Below are 22,280 nucleotides of genomic sequence, written 5' to 3'. Positions count from 1 at the left end.
AAAGCGTTTCAAGGATCGAGTGTCATGAAGTGTCTGTGATGAAGTGCACGGCTGCAGAGTTCGTGCTGCTTTTGTTTATTTATTGAAGACACTGATGGAGTTGTGGCACCAGATTTAGAATCAGTTTAGTGCAGAGTTGATGCAGTGAGTGACTCGCCCTCAGTGAACCTGTTATTCATGCAGCACTTTCCTGTGGTGATGCAGAGCAGAAACACATCAGGCTGAGAGAAAAAGCTCGATGTGAGGCTCTGATATTTTTCTGTTTATTTTTACAAATCAACTAAAATATAAAGTATTAAAGAAACATCAGTTTACTTTTGTAACCTTCTGGTAAACTCCATCTGCTGAAGAAGCTCATGTCATGTGATCAAAAGCTCCACAACAGCGAAGTTAATGGGCCCTGATGTTTAAAATTAAGTTTCAGTCTAAAAAATATTTTTCAGCGATGTAAAATAAAACATGTTGTCCAGATTAAATAAAACAGAGATAACGTATGAATCAGCTTCTCCTGTTTTTAGTCTTTATGCTAAGCTAACCGCCTGCTAGCTTGGATCCTTTCATCTGATCTTTGGTACAGAAACGACTGCATTTATTTCCAGAAATGTCAAATTATTCCTTTTAAATAAAGGAATATTTAAATTATAGCACGTCATCTTGTGCTTGTGTTAGTTCAGTGAAAATGTTTTCTGATTATTTCATTTTATTAAATTGTTCATCTCCATCATCAAATGAATGATTCAAAGCAAACAGTAATTACATCTTTTGTTGAACACTGACGAGCTTGGGCTGAAGTAAAACAGTGGTTTCTAATTGATTTTGCAGAATTTAACGCTGTGATGATTTGTATAGATAACAATCAACTATTTTAATTAATTGATTTCAACCATATTTCCCAGACATGTTCATCTGGATGATTGCTGGAAAGTTTCAGTTCTGCACTAAAAAACCAGTGAAAACACAGAGCGACATTTCTTTCTGAAAACAGATTTAATTTACAAAGAGTCAGTGACAGTTTTACAGTGCACACAGAATCACAACTGAAGGTTCGCAGAACCCTGATGAAAAATATTAACAACAGTGCTGAAAATTACACTTAGACAGCTGTAAAGAGGAAGAAATAAACGTTACATTTACATACACATACTGTGTGATATGACCTCTCAGACTGCACCTTACAGCACGTCTGTGTGTGTGTGTGTGTGTGTGTGTGTGTTGGACCCTCTGAATGTGTAGCACACATTGACCTGAATACTGAGACAACATATGGATCGACTGGCCAAGACACTCAGACACTGAAGGTCTAATCCCTGCAGGCTGCGTTGATTGGTCTGATATCACATTTAAAACTGAGTGAAACTGTTTTTCTTTGTTATAATAAGTTGAGTATCAGATTGTCGTTGCATAACAGTGGTCCTCTATAACAACAAACGAGTGTTTTGGGCAGTGTCGTCTGTGATCCTGAGGGATTCCTGATATTTTCTATGAACTTGTGAAGGAAGCTGAAGTTTGTTTTTAAACTGTGATGCTGCTTGAAATGAAAACCACTGAAATTGTTTATTATGATACAATAGAACAGATACTGTAGGTTCACTCAGGTGTAGTGGCTTTGTTTACATGGTAACCTGTATGTTCCTGTGACGTTTTTATCTGTGCAGAATAATGAAAATCATGCAATGGGATATTACAGAAAATGTCTATTATTGCTGCAGTTTGTTTGATGGAAAATATGTACAATGTTCTGTACATTTATTCTCCTGGGTGATGGAGATTATTGGTCTTTACCTCCACTCATCACTGTGGTGTATTCACCTCTTGTATGTACAGTATGTAACACAGTCGTTCATAATTCAGTTCGTCTATGGAGCTTCAGGATTAACCGAGCATCCTCTTCCTGCCTGTGGTGAACAAGCTTTACATAATGTCCGGGTACCAGATGGCAGTCAGTCAGTACTCGCTAGTCGGCTGTGCCATCTTTACCCCCTCCCCCCTCCAAGGACCGACAGATGACTCGACATGTGTCGGGTGTTCCTAACAAGACAGCGAGCACAACATCGCTGATGACGAGGGACAAATCTCAAAGTTTCATGTGCGATCTTTGAACTATCATGCACTGTATTGCTGTAGGTGAGATGAGATGAGGCAAGACTTCTCTAAACTCTAATAGAAATCCTGTTTAAATGTGGCAGTGTCTCATAGTCTCCTCCTGTGTTGCATTCATTCCCTGAGCAAGGTGAATGAGACCGACGGGTTCAGTTAAACCTGAGTTTCCTCCTGGAAACAAAAGGGAGCTTATGATTGTGTTCAGTGGCAGTGCGTTTAGTAACAGCTGTTTGTAGCATCGCTTATAAAAACGGTAACCATGCAATCCAACAGTTGGTGTTTCAATTCATAGATGCAAAGATGTGAGATATTAGAGTATGTCCTGTGGCGTAGATGTGAAAAAGTCTGTGGATGTTGTTTCGAAAGATCTGTAACGATGGTGACATTCTGATGTTTTCTTTTCTAAGTACCGTCTTTTTAAGACAACCAGAATCCAGTCATACATGCATACACACACGAAGAAATATGAATAATATAAAACTTGCAGCATAAATCCTCAAAAAAAGTCTCTGTCTAACTCTGTCAGACACTCTCTGTCATCACACACCCGGACACACACAATGAACGAGGTTTAGGTTTTAGGATTGTCAGACAAAATGTTGCCCTGATAATCTCTCAGTCGCAGGAGAATCATGTTGTGGGTGTGAAGTTCATCGGTCCATTTTTTGGAAGATAACTATATCTAAGCCTCTCAGTCGCCCATTCATTCATTCGTTCCCCTCCAGCTCAGCCAAGACCCCCCCCAACACCTGTCACTCACTCAGTCTGGCATCACTGGCGGTCTGTTGGCCTGAGACTCGCTGTCAGACCCACACAGCTGTGTTGTAGTCAAACAAGGGCTGCATTTTCTCCAGGCCAGTCTCTGGCTGTCTCCTGTCTAAATAAATCCCTGTGAACGGCTGCTGGTGGAAGTGGTGTTGGTGGAGTTGATGGTGTTGGAGGTTCCGCTCTGCTTCGGCTGGATGTGGACACGGCCTGCCTTTGCCCTGCTGTCCGTTTGCCCAGAACGGCAGGTAGAAGCTGCCTTTTGAACTTTTAGGACCCAGTTTCTTCGGCCGTTTGAAGAGGTCGCCCTCGGGCAGCTCAGGAGCCATCCACCCGGGCCTCTCCTTGAGCAGCTTGTCCCTGTCGGGCCGGACGCTACGCAGGAACTTCTTGAAGATGTTTGTGGTCAGCGAAAACTTCCTGCAGATCTCCTGCGAGCGGCTGAGGCGGAGAGGGTGAGCCGGCGTGTCTGGCCTGTCTGCTCCTCCGTCTGCCGTCCTCTCCTCCCTCCTCTTCCCCCTCTCCTCTTCCTCCACCTCCTCCCTCTCCACCTCGGGCAGGTCCAGCCAGTTACCCACCAGGTCGGCGAAGACGTTGTCGCCCAGCACCAAGGGCTGACGGTTGCGGCTGCGGCTCATGAGTGAAGAGGTCCAGTCGCTGGCGTCATCCGTGCTGTCCTGGGAGTAGTCGCTGTCCAGTGAAGGTCCCTCTCTGGACAGGCTGTACAGGATGCCGGGCAGGTCCACCGCCTGAGCACGACGGGGCGCCTGTGGGTGAGGGTAAGGCTCCGGTGGAGGGTTCCCCACCATCGGGCCGTAGAAGTCCACTTGGGGGGCGGTGTATCCCGACCACCTCCTGGGTATCGACTCCAGGTCGTTCTCACTTCTTGTCGTTCTTGAGCTTCTTTCGCTCTCGCTCTCCAGACTGGAGGCCGAGGACGACGAGGTTCCCAGGCTGCTTCTGTTTGGAGACGGGCTGTCGTCATCTCGGCTGAAGGTGTTTCTGCTCTCCACCGGCGGCCGCGGACTTGGCATCGGACTCAGGCTGGGCTCCTGTGGCATGGTTTGGCTAAAGCAGGACCCGTTTTCTGACACTGAAGCTGCTGCAGCTGATGCCTCGGGCGGAGCTGGTGGAGCAGGATGGGGGATCCCTCTGTTAATGGGACGACCGGAAATGTCAAGGTTTTCTAACGCTGTCTGAACCTGGAGGAGCTTGAGTTCCTGGAGGGCTCCCATCATTGAATTCATCTGAGCATGGAGGCCATCACCGGCTTCCTTCATAGACAGCTGCAGGGAGACAGAGAGGACAATAAATAATCAGCAAATGTCCAGTTCTGCTTCACAGTTAAAGACCCTGTGGATCCTGCAGGACCCATCTCATCCATCAGAGCCTGATTTCCTCACTCTCCTCTCTCTTGTTCATCATTTATCTGAGCATCGGCACTGATCCAATCACACACCATCACCTGGCGCTATCAGAGGCATTAAATATGTGTTAATGAGTGAAAACAGACCCGCTCTTCATCTCTGTCTGTTAGACTGTGTGTTTCAGGCTGTGCACCTTCTTTAATTATGGGTCATGTGACCTAGTTTTGGATGACAGGGTCCCATATGGCCTGTGCATGAGAGAGGATCCAACCCATGACCAGCTTTCTGTTTTCTCCCTCTCACTCTTTCTACTTCAGTTTCTCTTTTTGTGTCCTTCCATTTGTATTATCTCATATTTGCTTTTTCCTCCGAGCTCTTTGCCTTCGCTCTTACTTCCCTCTGTGCAGCAGTAATCATACACTCAGCTTTTATCTTCCTCCTCCTCCTCTCTTTCCGCTCTCATCTGTTTAAGAGGCTGCGTCATGTGACCTGACTAACCGTCTTCTCTCCTGCCGGCAGACAGAGAGCCCAGAGGCAGCATCCTGCCCTGTGTCTTAACTTGCAGGCCTGAATCATTGCACACACTGACCCAGACTCTGCTCTGAAGTTTATCTATCTATCTATCATTTAAGAACATGCAAAGGCAAAGGCAGCAGCTGACTGATGAATAAACCTCCCTCCCTTTCTCTTTTTTTAAAACATCCGTGGAGACGGGAGAAAGCATGTCAGGAATTTAGAAAACCGTGTGTGGGAAAGTGTCGGTGAGACTCACACCTACAGCAGGTTATAACGTCTTCTCCATGTAAATCAAGCTGTCAGGATCAGTTACTGTCAGCTGAACATGAATGTGTTCTAATGCAAATAAAACAGGCTGCTATGGTGAGAGCCAGCAGCTGTTGGAGTTCTTTTTACATAACCTCTGAAAATACAAACATCTTTAAACTGAGAAGTCGCAGCTCAGCAGAAATGAAATAAAACCCTCACCTTACCTTCTATAAACCGTCAGAGCAGGAGGTGTAGATGTCCCTGTGGCTGTCAGCCTGTCACTGTCTCTCACCTTTCAAACACATCAGTCTGACTTCCCCTATATGTATCTCCCTCCAATGGGGGGACACCGCTGTGTGTGACAGCCAATCACTGCTGCCCGTCTAGACCATAATCCCCTAACGGCAGGGGGGGGGAGGTGGTGGGGGTCACTCAGGCGGAAACAGACTGAACAATGAGAGGGGAGACAGTGAGAGGGAGAGTCAGCCGGGTGAGTAGGGATGGGGGGAGGAGGGGGAGGAATCCCTCGCCATATGTTCAGATGTCGAAGAGAAAACTGTTGATGGTTTCAATTATGGATGACACCATAAGAAGAAGGAGGTGTAACACCAGGCGGTGATACTTAATGTTGGGGAGCAGTGATTGTATCGACCCCCCCCCGGGTGGGAAAAGTAGCCGAGTAGGACAACTGGCAGCGTAGCATCATAAACACAGAGTCCTGTTCAGGTGGTGTCTGCTGGGAAAACAGACAAACGTAACAGAGACTAACATTTAGATTAAAAAATAAAACTCTGGTCAAAAATCTAAAAACTACATATCTGCCTTGTTATTGTTATTGTTATTGTTATTGTTATTGTTATCCTCCATGATGTTTAACTCACACTGACGTCCTTCTCTTCAGGCTCTATGACTCTAATGATGGAAGTTTTGGTCTGAAACAACTTTGGTTCAGACAGAAATTTCTCAGCACCTGTTGGACGGATTAACAGAAAAAGGGCAACTGCTCATGTTCCTCAGAGGATGAACTTCATTTCCTCTTTAACTAATTGTCTGTCTGTCCACCCAAAGGCCATTTCACATGCTCTGTACAGTACCTTGGCACTTATCCAATCCCCTGCAGCATCACCATTAAACTGTGGGTTAAAACACTTTGCTCATCACTAACATACAGCAGAGCAGGAGCGGGGGGGCGTCACTGATCTCAGATCAGATAATAAGCCTATCAATGCACATGCTGGGAACAAAAGCCTCCCTGCTTCCTGTTGGCTTGCTAAATTAGGCAGAGAAGGTACGTGTAATTAGCACAATCAGGTTGTCTCTTGTCTTTGTGCCTTCCACATATGGCTGACTTCATTAGCTGTAATTGCCTGTGTCCTGGGAGAGGCTGGGAAAGAGCGCATCATTATGGTTTACTTTCCTGCACATCAAAGGTCAACGAGCCTGAAGAGAAGATGACGTGTGGGGCCTGTGCCTTGTTGTTACATCTTCAGAGGCAGACATGGCTTTAGTGGAGTTTGTGTAGGGATCAGTGGAGGGATTACCTGAACCACTTATACCTGTATTAAATCTGTTTTGGTAACATTATCTCCTGAGCGCACCATTATCATGCATTCTGAAAGGCAGCACCTGTTTGCACATGCTGAACAAAAAAACGCCCTAATTTAACACTCACATGCAACTTTTCCATTATGCCCCGAACACAGACGTCCAGGGTGCAGCCCTTGGTTATTTAAGACACACTGAGTTGTTTACTGGTGTTTCTATTCTGAGGGAACATTAATAATTCATATTGCGCCCTGGGAAACAAACAGAGGAACAGTAGTAAACTAAACCCTATTATTCCACCTTTACCATGCCAACTAACTCCAGGCGCTGCACCGCTGCCATTTCAAGGCTGAACTTTGTGGCCTAAATATGTCAGCCTCTCCAACCCTCATTCATTACACGCTGAAAGTGACTTTAAAATAACGTCCTGCGGCACTTTCTAGTTTAGACACAGATGCTGTTCATCCTGAGACGTCTCATTTTTTCTACAATGTGTGAATCAGCTGAGGGCTTCGTTAGGGCAAAGACACAGAGGACGCAGACCTGACACGACCCACACAAGCACCGTGAGGGCTAAACCCAAAAAAAGAAAAAAGAGAGGAGGAAAAATGTCTGTCTCATCTAATTTAATAAGAGAGCTGGGATGAAACTGGGGCTGCGGGGAATTGCTGCACTGCCCAGAAACACTGGCATCATTAACCCAGCCTTGTGAAGTTTAGTTAAATCTTCTTTTTGAACCGAAGCCTTCAAGTCTTTCAGCCACTTAATCCATCAACCATGTATTTCTATAAAAAGATGATTTCAAAAAAACGAGCCAAGTGAAAAGCTGCTGAATGAATGAAAGAGCCACTGTCCAGATTCTCCCCCTTCATCCCCCCACTTCTTCTTCTCCTCCTTCTTCTTCTTCTCTCTCTGGCTGCAGTGATGCCAGCCAACCAGACATAATTGCCAATTAAAGGCTGAATGCTTCAAAGTTAAAGAACAATGGCTGGTGGTCTTGAATTAATGCTGTATGGAGGCTTATTAAAAACTTCTGGTCATTTTAATTAAAAAAAAAAAAAAACATCAGTTCATTGGCGATTTTTTATTTTCTATTCTCATGTCAAGATCCATCCACTGTGAAGATGCATGCAGAGGGTGTTCAGTATGCAGGCAAGTGAATTAAACACCTCAGAGTATAAATAAATCAATGCTTCACTGTGCAAACACACCGAGCTCACACATGTCCAGACCTGCCTCTCTTCAATGAAGTCAGTGTCTTTTATGTTAAAGGCATGGCTGGGTGTGCAGGCACGTTGTGTTCACTCATATACGTTAACTGGATTATTAAGTGGAAAATAAAAACACTGCTCTACTCTGGCGATGAAATGCAGGCCATTCACTGTTGTTGTTTATTTGTTATTGGCTGCAGGGAGAGGAAAGGGGCGAGGCCAAGGTTATCAGACCCAAAATGTCTTCCTGTTTAGAAGGAGCTGGCTTGAAGCTGCAGCAGCCATGGTGCACTCCACCCTCCCTCCACCTCCACCCCTAATTAAAAATGAATGCTGGGCTGTGTGGGTCAAGGACAGGAATGGGGTCTCTGTCTGGGGGAAACAGAGAAGACCTCTGTCACTGAACTGCTGGACACACCACAGACCGCCATGGACAACCCCGGGGTCATGATCAAGAGGGCAATAAAGCTGTGCAGCGTTCACTGAGAGAAATGAATTACTGTGCAGGGAGCAGTGAATGCCTCATTGACGAATACGGTTACATGGAGTCTGTTTGGTCCGAGCGTCCTCAGGGTGACGCTCAGGAGAGAAAACAGTCTGAATAATGTTCAGCAAAAGAATCCACAACACAGATACCTCTTCTGTTGGGTCCTGACAAAGTGGTCGTTAAGTGGAGAAATGTCTTTTTACAGAATGTTTCTTCGTGTGGTTCAACATGTTGCTTACACTGACTCTGATTCTGTACAAGCCTCTGATACATTTCTAACTGTATAATGGATCCTCACAGAAGACAGGATTTAAAGGATTGGTTCAAAAAACATTTTCTCACCCACACCTGGTGGAATCAGGCCATGTTAGGATGTTAAGAGCGATCCTGCAGAATCCCAGATTTCTTTCTTTTTTTAAACATTGAGGCTTCAGCTGGCAGCGGATGGTGAGGGTTCGGCAAAGATCAAGTTACAGCTGAAAGTGTGAAGCCCTGCGTTCACCACTCTGACCTCCACACCTCCACACCCTCACTGTTCAGCTCATTGCTGTTTTCTACGACCTGCTGCCCCGGCAAAGACTCCCCTGACGGCCTTTTGAGAGCCGGGAGGTGGTTTAATAGCTTGTTTCCTGCTACAGCTCATTTAGGCCATCATGAAAATGATGCTGCCGTGGGAGACGCAGGGTGATTAGGATCCGTATCATCGTCTTTGGCAGATGATATTTGGAGACAGTCTGGGACCCAATCTGTTGTCTTCCTGGCAGTAAATCCTCACTGGAAGCAATAATCGTTAGATGTTTGATAACGCAGCGGTTGACGTCAGCACCTCGCGTGTGGGCAGTGAAAGTGCTCAGCCAATTCTCCAGCCCACAGTTTTAACATCGAGTGTGACGTTAGTTTTGCAGATACCGCCTCTTCTCAGGCGAACATCAGAAGGAGCGTAAAATCACAGAAACATTTCCTGAAGAAAATGTGTGTGAAGCTTTTCATGGTTCAGTGTATATTGGTTTGAATGGCCACATGCACCATAACACATTAACAAACTCATGTTATGTGCAAATTATGTGCAGCTGTTCAGCGTGAAATACGGAGCAGTCTGGACAAAGGGCGTCCACAGACTTTAAGCTGCACTCATCAGTGTTTTTATATTAAGTTTGGATGTGATGTGAGAGAGGGAGCGTGCAGTGACAGGGAGTTTTGCAGACCACAGTGTTGTTTCTCTGGTTCCCACAGATTGTTTCCAGTCACAGCAGGCGACTGTCTCTGCTAAAAAAAACTTGAATAAACCGACTGTAAGATACTCAGCCCACACCAACACGACAGAGTTCAATGTTTAGAGTTGGTGGAGACCAAAACGGAGCTAAGAGGAGCGTGAATATTGAACTGTGTCTCAGACGACGTTAATGCTAACGTTGTTCTGTGTCTGCTGGGTGTGTGAATAGGTATTCTATATCTATTAGGTATCAATTTTATGCAGTATTCTGCCCCCAAGTGGCCAAAAAAGTGTTTTTAATATTAGATGTAAAACATAACCAGGTTCTCTAGCGACAGACAAAATGAAAATGTTCAAATGAAATTTTTAATTTGAAGGTGTCAAAGACACAACACGACCTAAACCTCAGTGAGAGCAAAACCCCTGAGAAATAATTCCTGTATTTCTCCTGCAGTGAAGGTAAACAGAGGAGAGGACTTGATCTTACACCATGTGTGCAGTAACAGCAGCAGCAGACTGAACCCACTCGTTTCTAGAAACAATATACCCGAAATAAATCTGCACTTTATCGTCTTATTTTCCATTCTGTGATAACAGGTTATGTGCGTGGTGCCACAACAGAATAAAGGCTTTGTAAAAGGTTTGTGGTTCCATCTCAAACACAATGATCACCCTCACTAAACCCCACAGCTGCCACTAAGAGACGGGCCATTTTTAGCCGAGGGGAAGGAAGGGCAGGTTGGAGAATGGGAGCCATGAGGGAGGCACAAAACAAACGAGCTTAAAGTTAAACCACAGCACTGCTTTGTGTTGTGTATAGTTTTCTGATCCCACACCCTAAAGGTAACAAAGAATATTCAGCGCCAAGGCACACGAGCTTCCCACAAACTGTAGGTCTGACACTCTCCTGACCTCGTGTTCGCCAGCTTTCGGTTTTGAATTCCAAGGTGACAGACACGTTTGAAACTTGCCTCAGGTGTGAAAGGGATAAAGGGGTGAGATGCATGTGAAATCAGCCTCAGCAGTCATGATATCAAAAGCTGTGATTTATGCTTTAGTGTCTGGAATGACGATGTTAAGCAGGTGTGAACCCTACACTTAAAGAAGATGAGTCAAAGACATGTCAGTGTTTGTATCTCCGACTACAAGCAGGCAGGAAGGACTCTTTTGTCTGTCTCTGAATAATGACTCACACATGAGCTTAGAAATATTTCATTGTTGCCGTTATACACAAGCCTCTAGATTTCTTTGGAGAATGCTTTTTAAAGCAACAAATGGAAGCTAACAGCCTGTTGACAAACTCTGCTTTCAGTTAGAGCGACACACGTAGAGAGATGAAAAACGATGACTCGCTCCTGGCCTGAAAACTCGTCTGTCAGGTTTGAGTTTTAGTGTCGCTGCTGCTGTGGTGGATGTGGTCAGCAGCTACGAGAAATAGCCCCCTGGTCTTGTCAGGTTGAGGGTCAAATGTTCGAGCGTGACCTGACACCACCCCACACAGACTGACCCCCCCGACCCCTGACACGACGTTCACACATTCATACAACACTCTTCTTCTTTTAGAGCTGATGGTGCACCGGGTTTTTAACGGTGTCGACTGAGGAGCATCGAGTTCACAGTTGTAATTTACGGGACTTTTACACAGGCTTTGAATGCCACTACACACGTTAAAGGACAGTACCTGTGTTTCTGACATGGATGGATTTGTTGCTCCGCAGATCATTTAGGGCAAAATAACAACAGCTCCACCCCCACAGCTAACATCAGCATAAACAGGAGATCATCTGTATCAAGTGACTTGGTACCAAGGAGCCGTCAGCGTTAGTCCATTGTTAACGTCCAACTGATTCAGACGTGCTCTCACATACAGCTCCTCCGGGTGATGTGTGGATAAGTTCAGGGTTTCAGTGAATGTGTGAAAGCAGTGATAATGTCAGGCTGAATTATAAAGATGTAAAATGAAGTGGCAGTTTAGTCAGATAATCAGGCCTGTAATCATCACTCTGAACATGAAGTCTGTGTAAATCTTTGTCCAAGCTACAGTATGTGTTGTGGTAATGCAGTGCAGTCACATCAATCTGCAGCTGAGCAGCCTTACAACACAGTCTGACCAAAATGAGCTGAGACTTGATCCTGAGTGTGATGGATCACACAGCTCAGGCAGACTGAATGGAAGCCAGTGGATACCTGGGGTGGTTCTAAAACACAGCAGCCTGGTCTGCAGTCTGTTTATCTGTGGTTTAAGGTTTGTGGAGTAAATTTGTAGAAAATGCTCCAAACTGCAAAACTGCTGCTGTCCTTTTAAAACGAGTGATACTGAGGAGCTGCTCGACTCAGCCCTCGCAGCTGCATGTCGGTTGTTAGATGTTTGTGATCTCTGCGTTGCAGATGGAGCCGGTTTACCACTCTCCACTGAGCACTGGATGAGAATCAGTCACAGTGGAAAGAGAAGTGACAACCTTGGCAGAGACGCCCCTCGTCTTTTCTTGACAACAGATTGCATCCCACATGGTCCCGAGCAGGGGGAGACTGACTCGGCTTTTTAACCAGCAATCTGCTCTCTGTTCTCCTGTTTGATCCCCGGCATGGCACCACGCTTTTTCTGTTATGTTACCAAACTGCGATATGGCAGCGATGACGCGACATGTCCTCCTGGCATCAAACATCCACTCCCCTGAAAATCTCAAGTGCCACTTCACAGATGTGTGGCTAATTTGGAGGAGTGAATCAAGAAGTCACGGAGCAGATCATGTTGCAAAACACGCAGCCATGCGAGGCTTTTCTGTGGGCCGGTGGCTGGATAGACAGAAAAAAAATTATGTCTGCTTTGAAGATGATTCCAAATGAAATCTGTGCCAGTTAAGGCTCCTTTGAAAAATGGGTCCACACTGTGTCACTGCCAAATGATTTGGGTGTGAGGGTGCAGCTTACAGATTCAGTTTTTACATTTCAAAGACTGGGGGAAGAGATGGGAGCCTGAATGTGCCACCATCAAAACAAATGTGTTTATTGGAGAGAAGAGGAGACATGGACATTTTAAATAAGAGAGGGCATGATAATATGATGAAACTGTGTGTGGCTCACTCCCCTGTGACAGCAGATCACATTTACTACAACAGATAAATAATACTGAGAGAGAATGTTTTTGAGCTACACCACCAGAGTGAAGAGAGTGCAGCTGAGGAGAGGAGGGAAACTGTCTTGAGCTCATTAAGCTTAAAACATCTGTCCCAGATGCGTGGACAGAGGAGGCGGATATGTACACATGCCTCTGGTCTGCTCAGAGCTCTAAGCCCACACGAATTAATGCCATTTAAAAAATACACGCACCCCCGCCTCAAACTAAAAGCCGTGATAGGACAGAAGTCTGAAACAGGACGGATGAAATGCAAAGACAGCGACATATTAGATCTGATTTATGAAAATGTATAATTAATGATTGAATGTGTTTTTGTCCGCGCGCACATCAGCGTGGTTAAAATGCTGCATGTTTACAACACAGTGATAAAGTAGCACAGTGCTGATCGCAGTAATAGAAACAACAGAACATACCAGTTCTTGCTTCAGTCGTCTCAGACACGCGTCCATGTTCCTGCTCTCTGGTTTGGAGAGCTGCTGCTGCTCTTCCATTTCCCCCGTTAAAGACCAGATTTTCAGACGGAGCGCGTCGCCAGTCGCCACTCGAGCATGACTGTGAAGCTTCGTCCTGGGCAGAAAAATGCAAACAGCGCTCTCGTGGAGAGAAAAAGACACAGATTTGTAATTGGAGATGCGCAGATCTGCGGAGGAATGTGCGCGCGCGGTTCGTAATGACGTGAATCCCTTAATTAAAAAACAAACTCCCGATGACGAAGATGTGTTTACTCCAAAAATGATAATGAGCTCCTTCTACAGGCTGCATCAAGACACTCAGCCCGTGTGTGTGTGTGTGTGTGTCTCCCTCCGCCGCTGCTCGACTACTGTCAGCCTGCTGTGTGTGTGTGTGTGTGTGTGTGTGTGTTCCCTCTCAGCTATTTTCTCATTCAAGACGAGCGCTTACGTTGCCCGTCCAATTTCCTCCAATGAGCGAGCCTCTCAGGACAGGACAGACTGAATCTCATTCAAACTGGGATAAAACGGGGATGCATCATTTATCATGTGAGCACGTGCAGCAGCTCGCTCTGATTTCACAGAGATATAAAGTCTGTAACATCTGGAAACATTTGAATCAAGGCTGAAAGATCACATAGTCTGGGCTGTTAAAGAGGTATGGAGAATTACAGTGAGTGTCTCTGCTCTCTGAGTTTCTGCAGCAGCACATTAGACTGAAGGAGGAAGTTTAAGGAGGATGTGTCTAAAAGAAACCATATGTGTCATGAAACGAGCCATAGGGACAGTTTCCTGTCCTTCACTGAGGTCAGAGAGGAAACACCTGAGCCTCGGGCTTTTGTTGTGTGTGACCTGGATATAATACTTTATCAGTGAGGGGAAGTGTTGCATATACAAGGCAGCCAATCAGGAAGCTGTTTACCCCCCCCCCCCAAGAATATAGACCTGACATTTCTGAAAGGTTGCACATGCAGTTTATAAAACAGTCACTGCATCCTACAATCTGAACATGTCAGGGAAACTAGATGCGGTCTGGAAATGATGTGGTCTGATGCAGTGTTTACAGGACAATGTGATCCTTTCTCCTCTGTGTCTGTACAATCTTATGGATCCATGAAACAGCCACAGGGGTGCAAACTGGGCTGGGTGTTGAACTTCAATACAAACTTGGTACAAACCAAAGTATGTTCACATTACAGATTATCAAAGATGTTTTATTCTTATTTACTTTTTGCCAGTTTTCTTCAGGCAGAGGTTTTGAATGTCGACTCAGACAAACATCTGAGACCTTCAGCTGTGTTTGGTAAATGTTTTGTAGAAAATCATGTCAACATTAATGTAGAATAAATTCTAAATATACCCAGGTTCACTGCAGATATATATGCACAGGTTCCATTCAGCATGTTGCACCTCATACACGATAAAATCCAAATCCAATCTGTTTGTTTCTTTCAGTTCACTCAGCTCCTCTCTGCCTGTCCATGAACACCTGAAGCAGACAGTCAGGTGACGTCGTGTCCTCTGACCTGCTTCTGTCATCTGGAGGTTTTAACATCAGGCCTGATGTCGGTGATGTTTCCCAGATGGACGGACGGATGCTTGGGGAGAAAGAGAGGGAAGTAGATCCATCCCCGATTCCAAAAGCAATGAAATGGGGCAAATGAATAAATCATCTGAGTGTAGCTTAACTTCTGAGAGACGGAGGAAGAGCTTTAACCGACTTGTGTGTTTTAGTCTTTTATCTTTTATAAATATTCAGTTAGAATATGATCATAGTTTTCCGCTGTGTTCATACAGCAGATTTAAATAACTAAGAGTTATTTAGTGGGTGTCGAGATCAGCTCATGATCCTTCCTGAGATGCTGTAAACTAATAATTAGACAGAGAGTTATCAGAAATGTGCAGAGTCATGTGTAGTCATGCTTGCCAAATGCAATCATGATACTGAACTAATTAACTAACTTCTACAGGAACACAGATGGCAGTTTCATAATCCTAACTTTTTTTTCATGCACAGTTTATATTTGGTTGCTTTGGTTATTTCTTTGCACTTGATAGAGCAGTAATACTTCATGTAGAGCAGCAGCCAACAAATATTTTTTATCATCAGTAAAGTAATGAAGAAATAGCCCTCACAGTCTAATGTGATGTCCTCAGAAGAGATATATTCAGTTTACACTGATACAGAATGAAGTCAATCCTCATATTTAAAGATGTTGAATATTGAATGTTTAGATATTCTCACTTGATAAATGAGTTAAACTATTAATCAAGTATAAAAATGACTGTTTTCTGATATAGTCAAGTCTCAGCTTCCTCCCATGTGTTCTGTGTTCCTACATGAACACACTGTTTCAAAGTTATAACAGCTGTGGTTGTTTCACACGAGACATTCCTCTCCTGTCTCCGCTCCTCTCTCTGGATTTGAAGTGGGCGTGTTTCTGCTGCAGAACGGTGGTATCATTAGCTGCCATGCACCAATCAGGATTTAGCAACATTTGAATCGGACAACAGGTGTGGAGTTGTTACCTGTTGTTGTCATTCAAGTCCAATACAACCACACCCAGATTAACAGATTAGCAGAGTTTTTTGGGTTTCAGACTGAATTGATAAAACCTGTTGTGTGCTGAATGTCGTCATTAATATTTACTGTTACACAGGAAGACTTCAGATCTGCGTGGACAGAATCACAGATTGTAAATCTACCCTAAATGTTTACAGGCACAAGTGTGTGTCAGAGAAGTCGAAGTTTGAGAGTGAGCGTGCTGCACTCGGCAAGCTGCTTCGTGATTTGGAACAATTTTGTCCCGAACGTGACCCCGAGCTGCAGCTGCTTTTTGTGCATGTGTCCGCTTCCTCCCAGCTGTCAGCGGGAACACACACTGGATAAGGGAATGTCTCCTCAGATCACTCAGCGCTGAAGCACAGGCAGCACATGCAGCAGCATTAACTGTACATCACTGCAGACAGAAAGTATTATAATCCTTTCACTGACTCACTGACTGTTATGACTTGTTTGGTTATCCTCAAGTTTTTGTGTTCAGGCCAGAAATGACTCAAATCACCAAGCAAAGACAAAGCATAATTGTCCCTGCAATGAAACCACTCTGTGTGGTGTTATGACTTGTGCTGTATTTTTTTTTTTTATCACAGATGTCATTAAAAAGTAAAGCAACTGAGTGATGTGTAAAATTAAAGGTAAAACTTCAGTTACACACACTGTGATATTTAGATTTTGTGGTTTAGTTTTGCTTTTATCAGTCACTTGTCAGCCTTTGTTCTCAAATGTATTTTTTCATTAATATATTAATATATTTCACTGCTTCACTGATATTACACTGTAGGTGATGTTTCATACAGTTTTCTTCTTCTTTACATACAGTCTATGGTGACTTAAGTTCATTAAACCTGTCATCCGTTCACACGTCTTTATTTATTTAAGCCTTAAACTGTCTCAGTGTGATGAATCCTCATCGTGTAGAAGATCACGGATGGAGCTGGTCGCAGTGATGAAGCGCGACCTGCAGTACCTCCACCTGAAGTTCCCGGGGATGCTGATCCTATCCTCCTCCGTCGCCCACAGGCGTCAGCGGGCTATTACATATTACATGTGGCTTATGTCCAGTTTGTCAGAAAACAGTCACGAATAAAAGAGTCTCGGCTTCAGAGTTTGTGCACTGACGATGCATCTGGCGCATGGCTGTTCTCCTGATCTTATAATACATCTCAGGCTTCTCCCCGTCTCTACGGCGGATGCATTTTAAGGCCAATCAGAGGCGGTTGCTAGACCGGCCAATCAGCATTTTCTGCCAATGTTAGCTGACGTATGTCGTCATTGGTGGCGACGTGTCTCCTCATTGGCCATGATCTACTGGGAGGAGCATAGAGAGGCGGGGAAACAGGTCGGAAAGCAGATTTAAACCAAGCGCGAGCCGTTGCATCGGTTTGTCAGTACTGTGAGGAAACGTCGTTATCGAAGAGGTCTGGATGCTAACACAAACACCGGAGCTGCTGTGTTGTCGTTATCGAAGAGGTCTGGATGCTACACAACACCGGAGCTGCTGTGTTGTCGTTATCGAAGAGGTCTGGATGCTAACACGAACACCGGAGCTGCTGTGTTGTCTTTATCGAAGAGGTCTGGATGCTAACACGAACACCGGAGCTGCTTTTAGTGTCGAACACGAGTGAGACCGGACGCTGAACACACCGACGGCGCGAAGGTAAGGCTAACAGTTAGCAGCTAGCGTTAGCAACAACATTATCAGCTAGCGTTAGCACCAACATTATCAGACAGCGTTAGCATTAGCATTAACCTTGTAACATTTACTTCCATTTTCAGTCGTTTATATCGCGTGGGTAAGAGTGTGTTTGTGTTTCTGTGACTGAGGCGTCCCTGACATGAGTTGTGGAGGGTGGTAACTGTTTACTTTGTGTGATTATCATGTTGTGATCATTTTGCGACTCAGTTTTTTGCCTCTGTTGTTTTGTGTGTTTTTGTAGCTTCATGGTAGTAATCTGTCCATAGCCATCCACTGATCCCCTGTTGTGTTTATTTTTGATTAGAAATTTGTTTGTGGTGACTCAGATTTGTGTTAAATACAAACTTGAAAACTAGATTTTAACTCTGTGAGAGTAGGTCATGAGTGTATGAGCTGAGATTACTGTCAGAAATTCTGATAAAAACTATTTTAAAAATAGTTTTTCCCTCTGAAACCAGTAAAGTCATATTGTAGTGACATGATTAATTTATTCCCCTCAAAACTCAGTGTGTTTGTCAAAGTTTTAGTCTTTAGTTTTCAGTGTTGTATTTTTTAAACACTGTTCAGGTTTTGCAGGTTAACTAGTCTTTATTAATGAGGTTATAAGTGTTGCACTTTGCAAATTAATCATGTCTATACATTGTCAGAAAATGATATTAGTTATAATAAATTTTAAAAACTCAAAGAACGTCAGTTAATTTTCTGCATGTAGACTGAAGTAGAATTACATTTACTTAAGTTTTTATTATGCAGTTCACAGTAATTCCTCCAATAATTAGTTGACAGACAATTGATATGGAAATTATATATATATAATGTTATTGATTCATAAAGCTGTGAAGCTTTTTCTTGTCATATGTGACAGTAAACAGCCCATTTTCTGAAACACTCCCCTAACGTTGACCAACAACAACACAGTGTTCTGGTTCGGCTGCTGTGGTTAAACTGTTGATGGGAAATAAGTAGTAGTGTATTGATCATTTTCCTTTGTATATTTTGCTTTTTATTCCCTCCAGGTGTCACCACTTTGTCCACGTTCACAGAGAGTCTTCGTACAATGAAGAAGTTCTTTGAGACCAGGACAGAGGCCTCCAGGTAATTCACAAACACTTTACATTGATTATCCAACACAGAGCACTGACATTAAATTATATATCTTCAGTAGTTGATCCTCAGTCTGAATAGTTTGATTTGTTACAAAAAGACTTCACCCATTATTATAGTGTATTTACATAGTTCATTAATGTACAGTTCCATGAAAATGGAGAATTTAAACATCAGCTCTCTGTCTCTCTCTCTCTCTCTCTCTCTCCGTTTCTCCCTCTGTCTCGTTCTCTCTCTTTCTGTCTCTCCCTCTCTTTCTATCGCCCCCCTGTCTTTCTCATTAGTGCAGTAAATCATAAAATTGTGCTTATTCAGTTCAGTGTCAGAGTAGGGCTGGGCGATATGGGCAAAAATCATATCACAATATGATTCATTAATGTACAGTTCCATGAAAAAAAAAAATCATATCACAATATGATTTTTCATATCAATATCAATATATGTCACGATATAAATCATATCGCCGTTTCTGTCAAACTTAGAGATTCCTTTTTACTCCTGAGTGAGATGTGAAAATACTATAAGGTCAATTTTGGGGCTGCCCCCTAAATGTGGAAGACCCTGATTCAACTCACTGAGTGTCAATGGATAAGTTGTTTTTTTAGTGACTTTTTTTAAAGCGGCCTCACAGTTCACACAAAGAGCACAGCAGTAGTGTAAAGTTTACAACCATATCTTGTCTTAAAATGACGAAACCAGAAAATACCTGTTTGGGCTGAGAGGGAGAGAGAGAGAAAGATAAGATAAAGGGAGCAAGTACTAGGTGACGTCAGATTTGTATTTTGTATTTTCTACTGGGACAAACTCCACAGAGTTTTTATCAGCTGTGTCTGTCTCTACCAGCTCTCTGTACCTGTTAGTCCTCTATCATTTGGGGCTGGTCCATTGGAGTGTCTTTGTTAACGCTGTCGCTTGAGTTTTCATTAACGTTTTTTGTCATCATGTTCTCTTTTATGTCGCTCCTACTGCTGACATACTGCTGTGCATGGCTGCAGTACCCAAAACATTAGCACATGTGCTAGTCTTGTGTTAGTCTGTGCTGCGTGTGTCAACCTAACATGACGTGTCTCTAACTGTTCCATCCTCATGATTGGTTCAGCGCTGCGCTATCCTCATTATCATTGGCTTTTTATATTGTCTGTCAGAACAGAGGTGCAATGAGTTTTATCGACGTTGTTATCAATCATGCCTTAAATGTCTGTCCAGGAAAGGTTCTATCGTAATATATATATAATTTTATCGCCCAGCCCTACTTTGTAGAAACAAATCTTTCCATCCACTGATGTGAATATCAGGAGCTGGTGGAGTAAGTTCTCCAGAGCAGCTTCTTCTAGTTCTGATTAGTCCAGAACCAGTTAGTCCACTCTCTGGTTTCTTTGTAGATTTAGTATCTTTTACTTCTCTGTCTTTTGACATTTTGAAGTTTAATACCCAGAAAGTCTCTGTGTTTTTATTTTGATGTGTTAAAATTCACATCTTTACATTAATGTTTGTTGTGTTTTTTTCTACAGGATTCAAACTTTAACCATTAAGTCACAAAGAGAAGAGACAGATGTGAAGACATTTCCAGAAGGTCAGTGTTATTTTATTCTTTTCAGTCTGACTGTCATTATCTCGGCTGCAGTTTGACACTGTAAAAACCTTGTCTTTAACAAATAGCAACAAAGTGAAGTTGCTGTAACTTATTTAATTAGTATTATTGTTTTTCAATAATGTAGCTGCAAAAAATAAGTCTAAAAATATAGGTAACTATATACATACATATATATATATATATATATAATATATATATATATATATATATATATATTTAGTGAGAGAGAGAGAGAAAACATGCAACCTTAGGTATAAAACTTCTAATAAAAAAATATAAAATAAATAAAATAAAAAAATATATAAAACCTTAAAAAATAGATTATCAAAACGTTTAGAAATAGGTCTTTAAAAAAAATAATTAAAACATGAGATCATGAGAAATGCAACTCAAAGTTTAGGAAGATGTGTTCAATGATTTTATTTCAGACAGCATTTAACAAATCACAGCAAAGATAATGACAGACATTTGACCACAAGGAAACACTTGTTAGAGCTGGTTAGGGTTAATGTAGTTATTAGCACAATTTCTAAAGATGAACATGTCTACTAAGCATTTTTATAATCATTTAACTGCTCCTGATACAATTATTAATTTGCTGTATCATAAGCAGTTGGATGTTCTCATACATGTTTAATAAAGACATATTAGTCTTTAGAAAATGTGCCCATGACTGCATTACAGATGGTAGAAAAAAGTATTTTCATTTGAACAATAGCAAACCAGCACTGTTTACAGGCAGTTAGATGGTAGAGGTCTTTTAACTAATTAACAGCTTCATAACACTTTTGTTTTCTTTCATCCACTTCAGGTCCTCAGCTGCTCTCATCTTCTTCTCCTGCAGAAGACCATGTTAATCACAGAAACTGATCAGTAATTCTATTTTTTCTTTCCTAAACTGCCCCTATTCATCATTGTTACCTATTTACCACGAGTTAAACTAAACTTTTTACAACTCTGTCAGTATCACATATTTGTGTGTTTATCTAATTATTACAGTTACAGTAATGTCTAGAAATAGTTCTGAAACTCCTGTAAATGGATTTGTAATTATGTCATAGTTAAGAGATAAACATCGACACATAGATTTTATAATATCCTGTGATATTTTTTAATGACAGAATACACAGACATTTTTCACAATATACGATGGCCTTCTTAAATTTTTTTTATGACATACTTTTCTCTGATGTTTTTTTCCCACATTTTTTGACAGCTTACTATACAATGACAATTTTTGTCGTTTTTGACGCCTTATTATACTATGACATTTTTACACTTTCATCCTTTTTAGCAACTCGTAGCCAGAAGTTAGGGTTAGGGTAATGTTAGCCAGAGGTTAGGGTTATACTATGACATTTTTATACTTTACTATACTATGATATTTGTTCTTAATTTTTGATTTTTTTGTCTTGATTGTACTATGACAGTTTTTGACATGTTTTAAAATTCCTTACTATGACATTACTGTGACATTTTTGGATTGTTTTTGATGCATTACTATACTGACATTTTTTGGTGGTTTTTGACGCCTTATTAAAATATGACATGTTTAGTCTGTTGTTGACACTTTGCTATACTTTGACATGCGGCTTAAGACAAAGGAACTATCTTTAAGAAGCCATCTTACTTTGGTTCTCCACAGACCCACAAGTGTTCACTCACATCTCTACACAGTGTGCGTTAGGTAAGATTTTTTGTAATTTTGTTTTGGTATTTTGTTATTTCAAACTGTGCAATATCAGCACTTAAATCCAATCTATTACTCTACACACAGTCCTGTTTATACTGCTCATATTGTGTTAATACTTTTTATACATTATTTTATATATTGTCTTGTTTATATCATGCCCTTTTCTATCTTTGCTACTATTTCCCTGCTGATAAAGAATTATATTGCTCTTACTCAAATAAATTATTCTGAACATTGAATATTTTGCTTGTCTGTTTATTATTATATGAAAGTGAATAATTTTGGCCAAGGGCCACTTTTAGCTGGAGGTAAGGGTTGAGGTTATGGCTTTTTGGTTTACAGGTTACAGTAACAAAAACCCTAACCCTAACTTCTGGCCAACAGTGGCTAAAAGCCATAACCCTAACCCTAATCTCTGGCTACAAGTGGTTAAAGAAACTGTAACCCTAACCCTAACCCTAACCTATAAGTGACAAAAAAAGCTACAAAAGTTTATTGATTCTGTTTTAGACAATATATAACAAACCACAGCAAAGATAATGATAGATGTTTTACCACTTGGAAATATTGTGTGTTTTGTTCTCACCTC

At 42.3% G+C, this 22,280-nt stretch overlaps 1 protein-coding gene and 1 long non-coding RNA gene across 2 annotated transcripts; one reads left to right on the top strand and one right to left on the bottom strand.

Annotated features, from left to right (window-relative positions):
• Window positions 1–974: 974 nt before the first annotated feature.
• On the bottom strand, window positions 975–13,692 carry inka2 (inka box actin regulator 2). The gene is made up of 2 exons (XM_018677764.2): window positions 13,006–13,692; window positions 975–4,151 (listed from the first exon to the last, which is right to left on the bottom strand). The coding sequence occupies exons 1-2, from the start codon at window positions 13,081–13,083 to the stop codon at window positions 2,904–2,906; spliced, it is 1,326 nt and encodes a 441-aa protein (XP_018533280.1). The 5' UTR covers window positions 13,084–13,692; the 3' UTR covers window positions 975–2,903.
• A 1,710-nt stretch (window positions 13,693–15,402) lies between these two features.
• On the top strand, window positions 15,403–21,993 carry LOC108884105 (uncharacterized). The gene is made up of 5 exons (XR_001960980.2): window positions 15,403–17,074; window positions 17,125–17,261; window positions 18,317–18,395; window positions 19,916–19,977; window positions 20,810–21,993. It is a non-coding gene; the product is annotated as an uncharacterized LOC108884105 (long non-coding RNA).
• Window positions 21,994–22,280: the final 287 nt, after the last annotated feature.

This window comes from Lates calcarifer, linkage group LG9, assembly GCF_001640805.2.
Source record: "Lates calcarifer isolate ASB-BC8 linkage group LG9, TLL_Latcal_v3, whole genome shotgun sequence".
Taxonomy (NCBI): Eukaryota; Metazoa; Chordata; class Actinopteri; family Centropomidae; genus Lates; species Lates calcarifer.
This window is presented reverse-complemented; position numbering and strand designations above follow the sequence as displayed.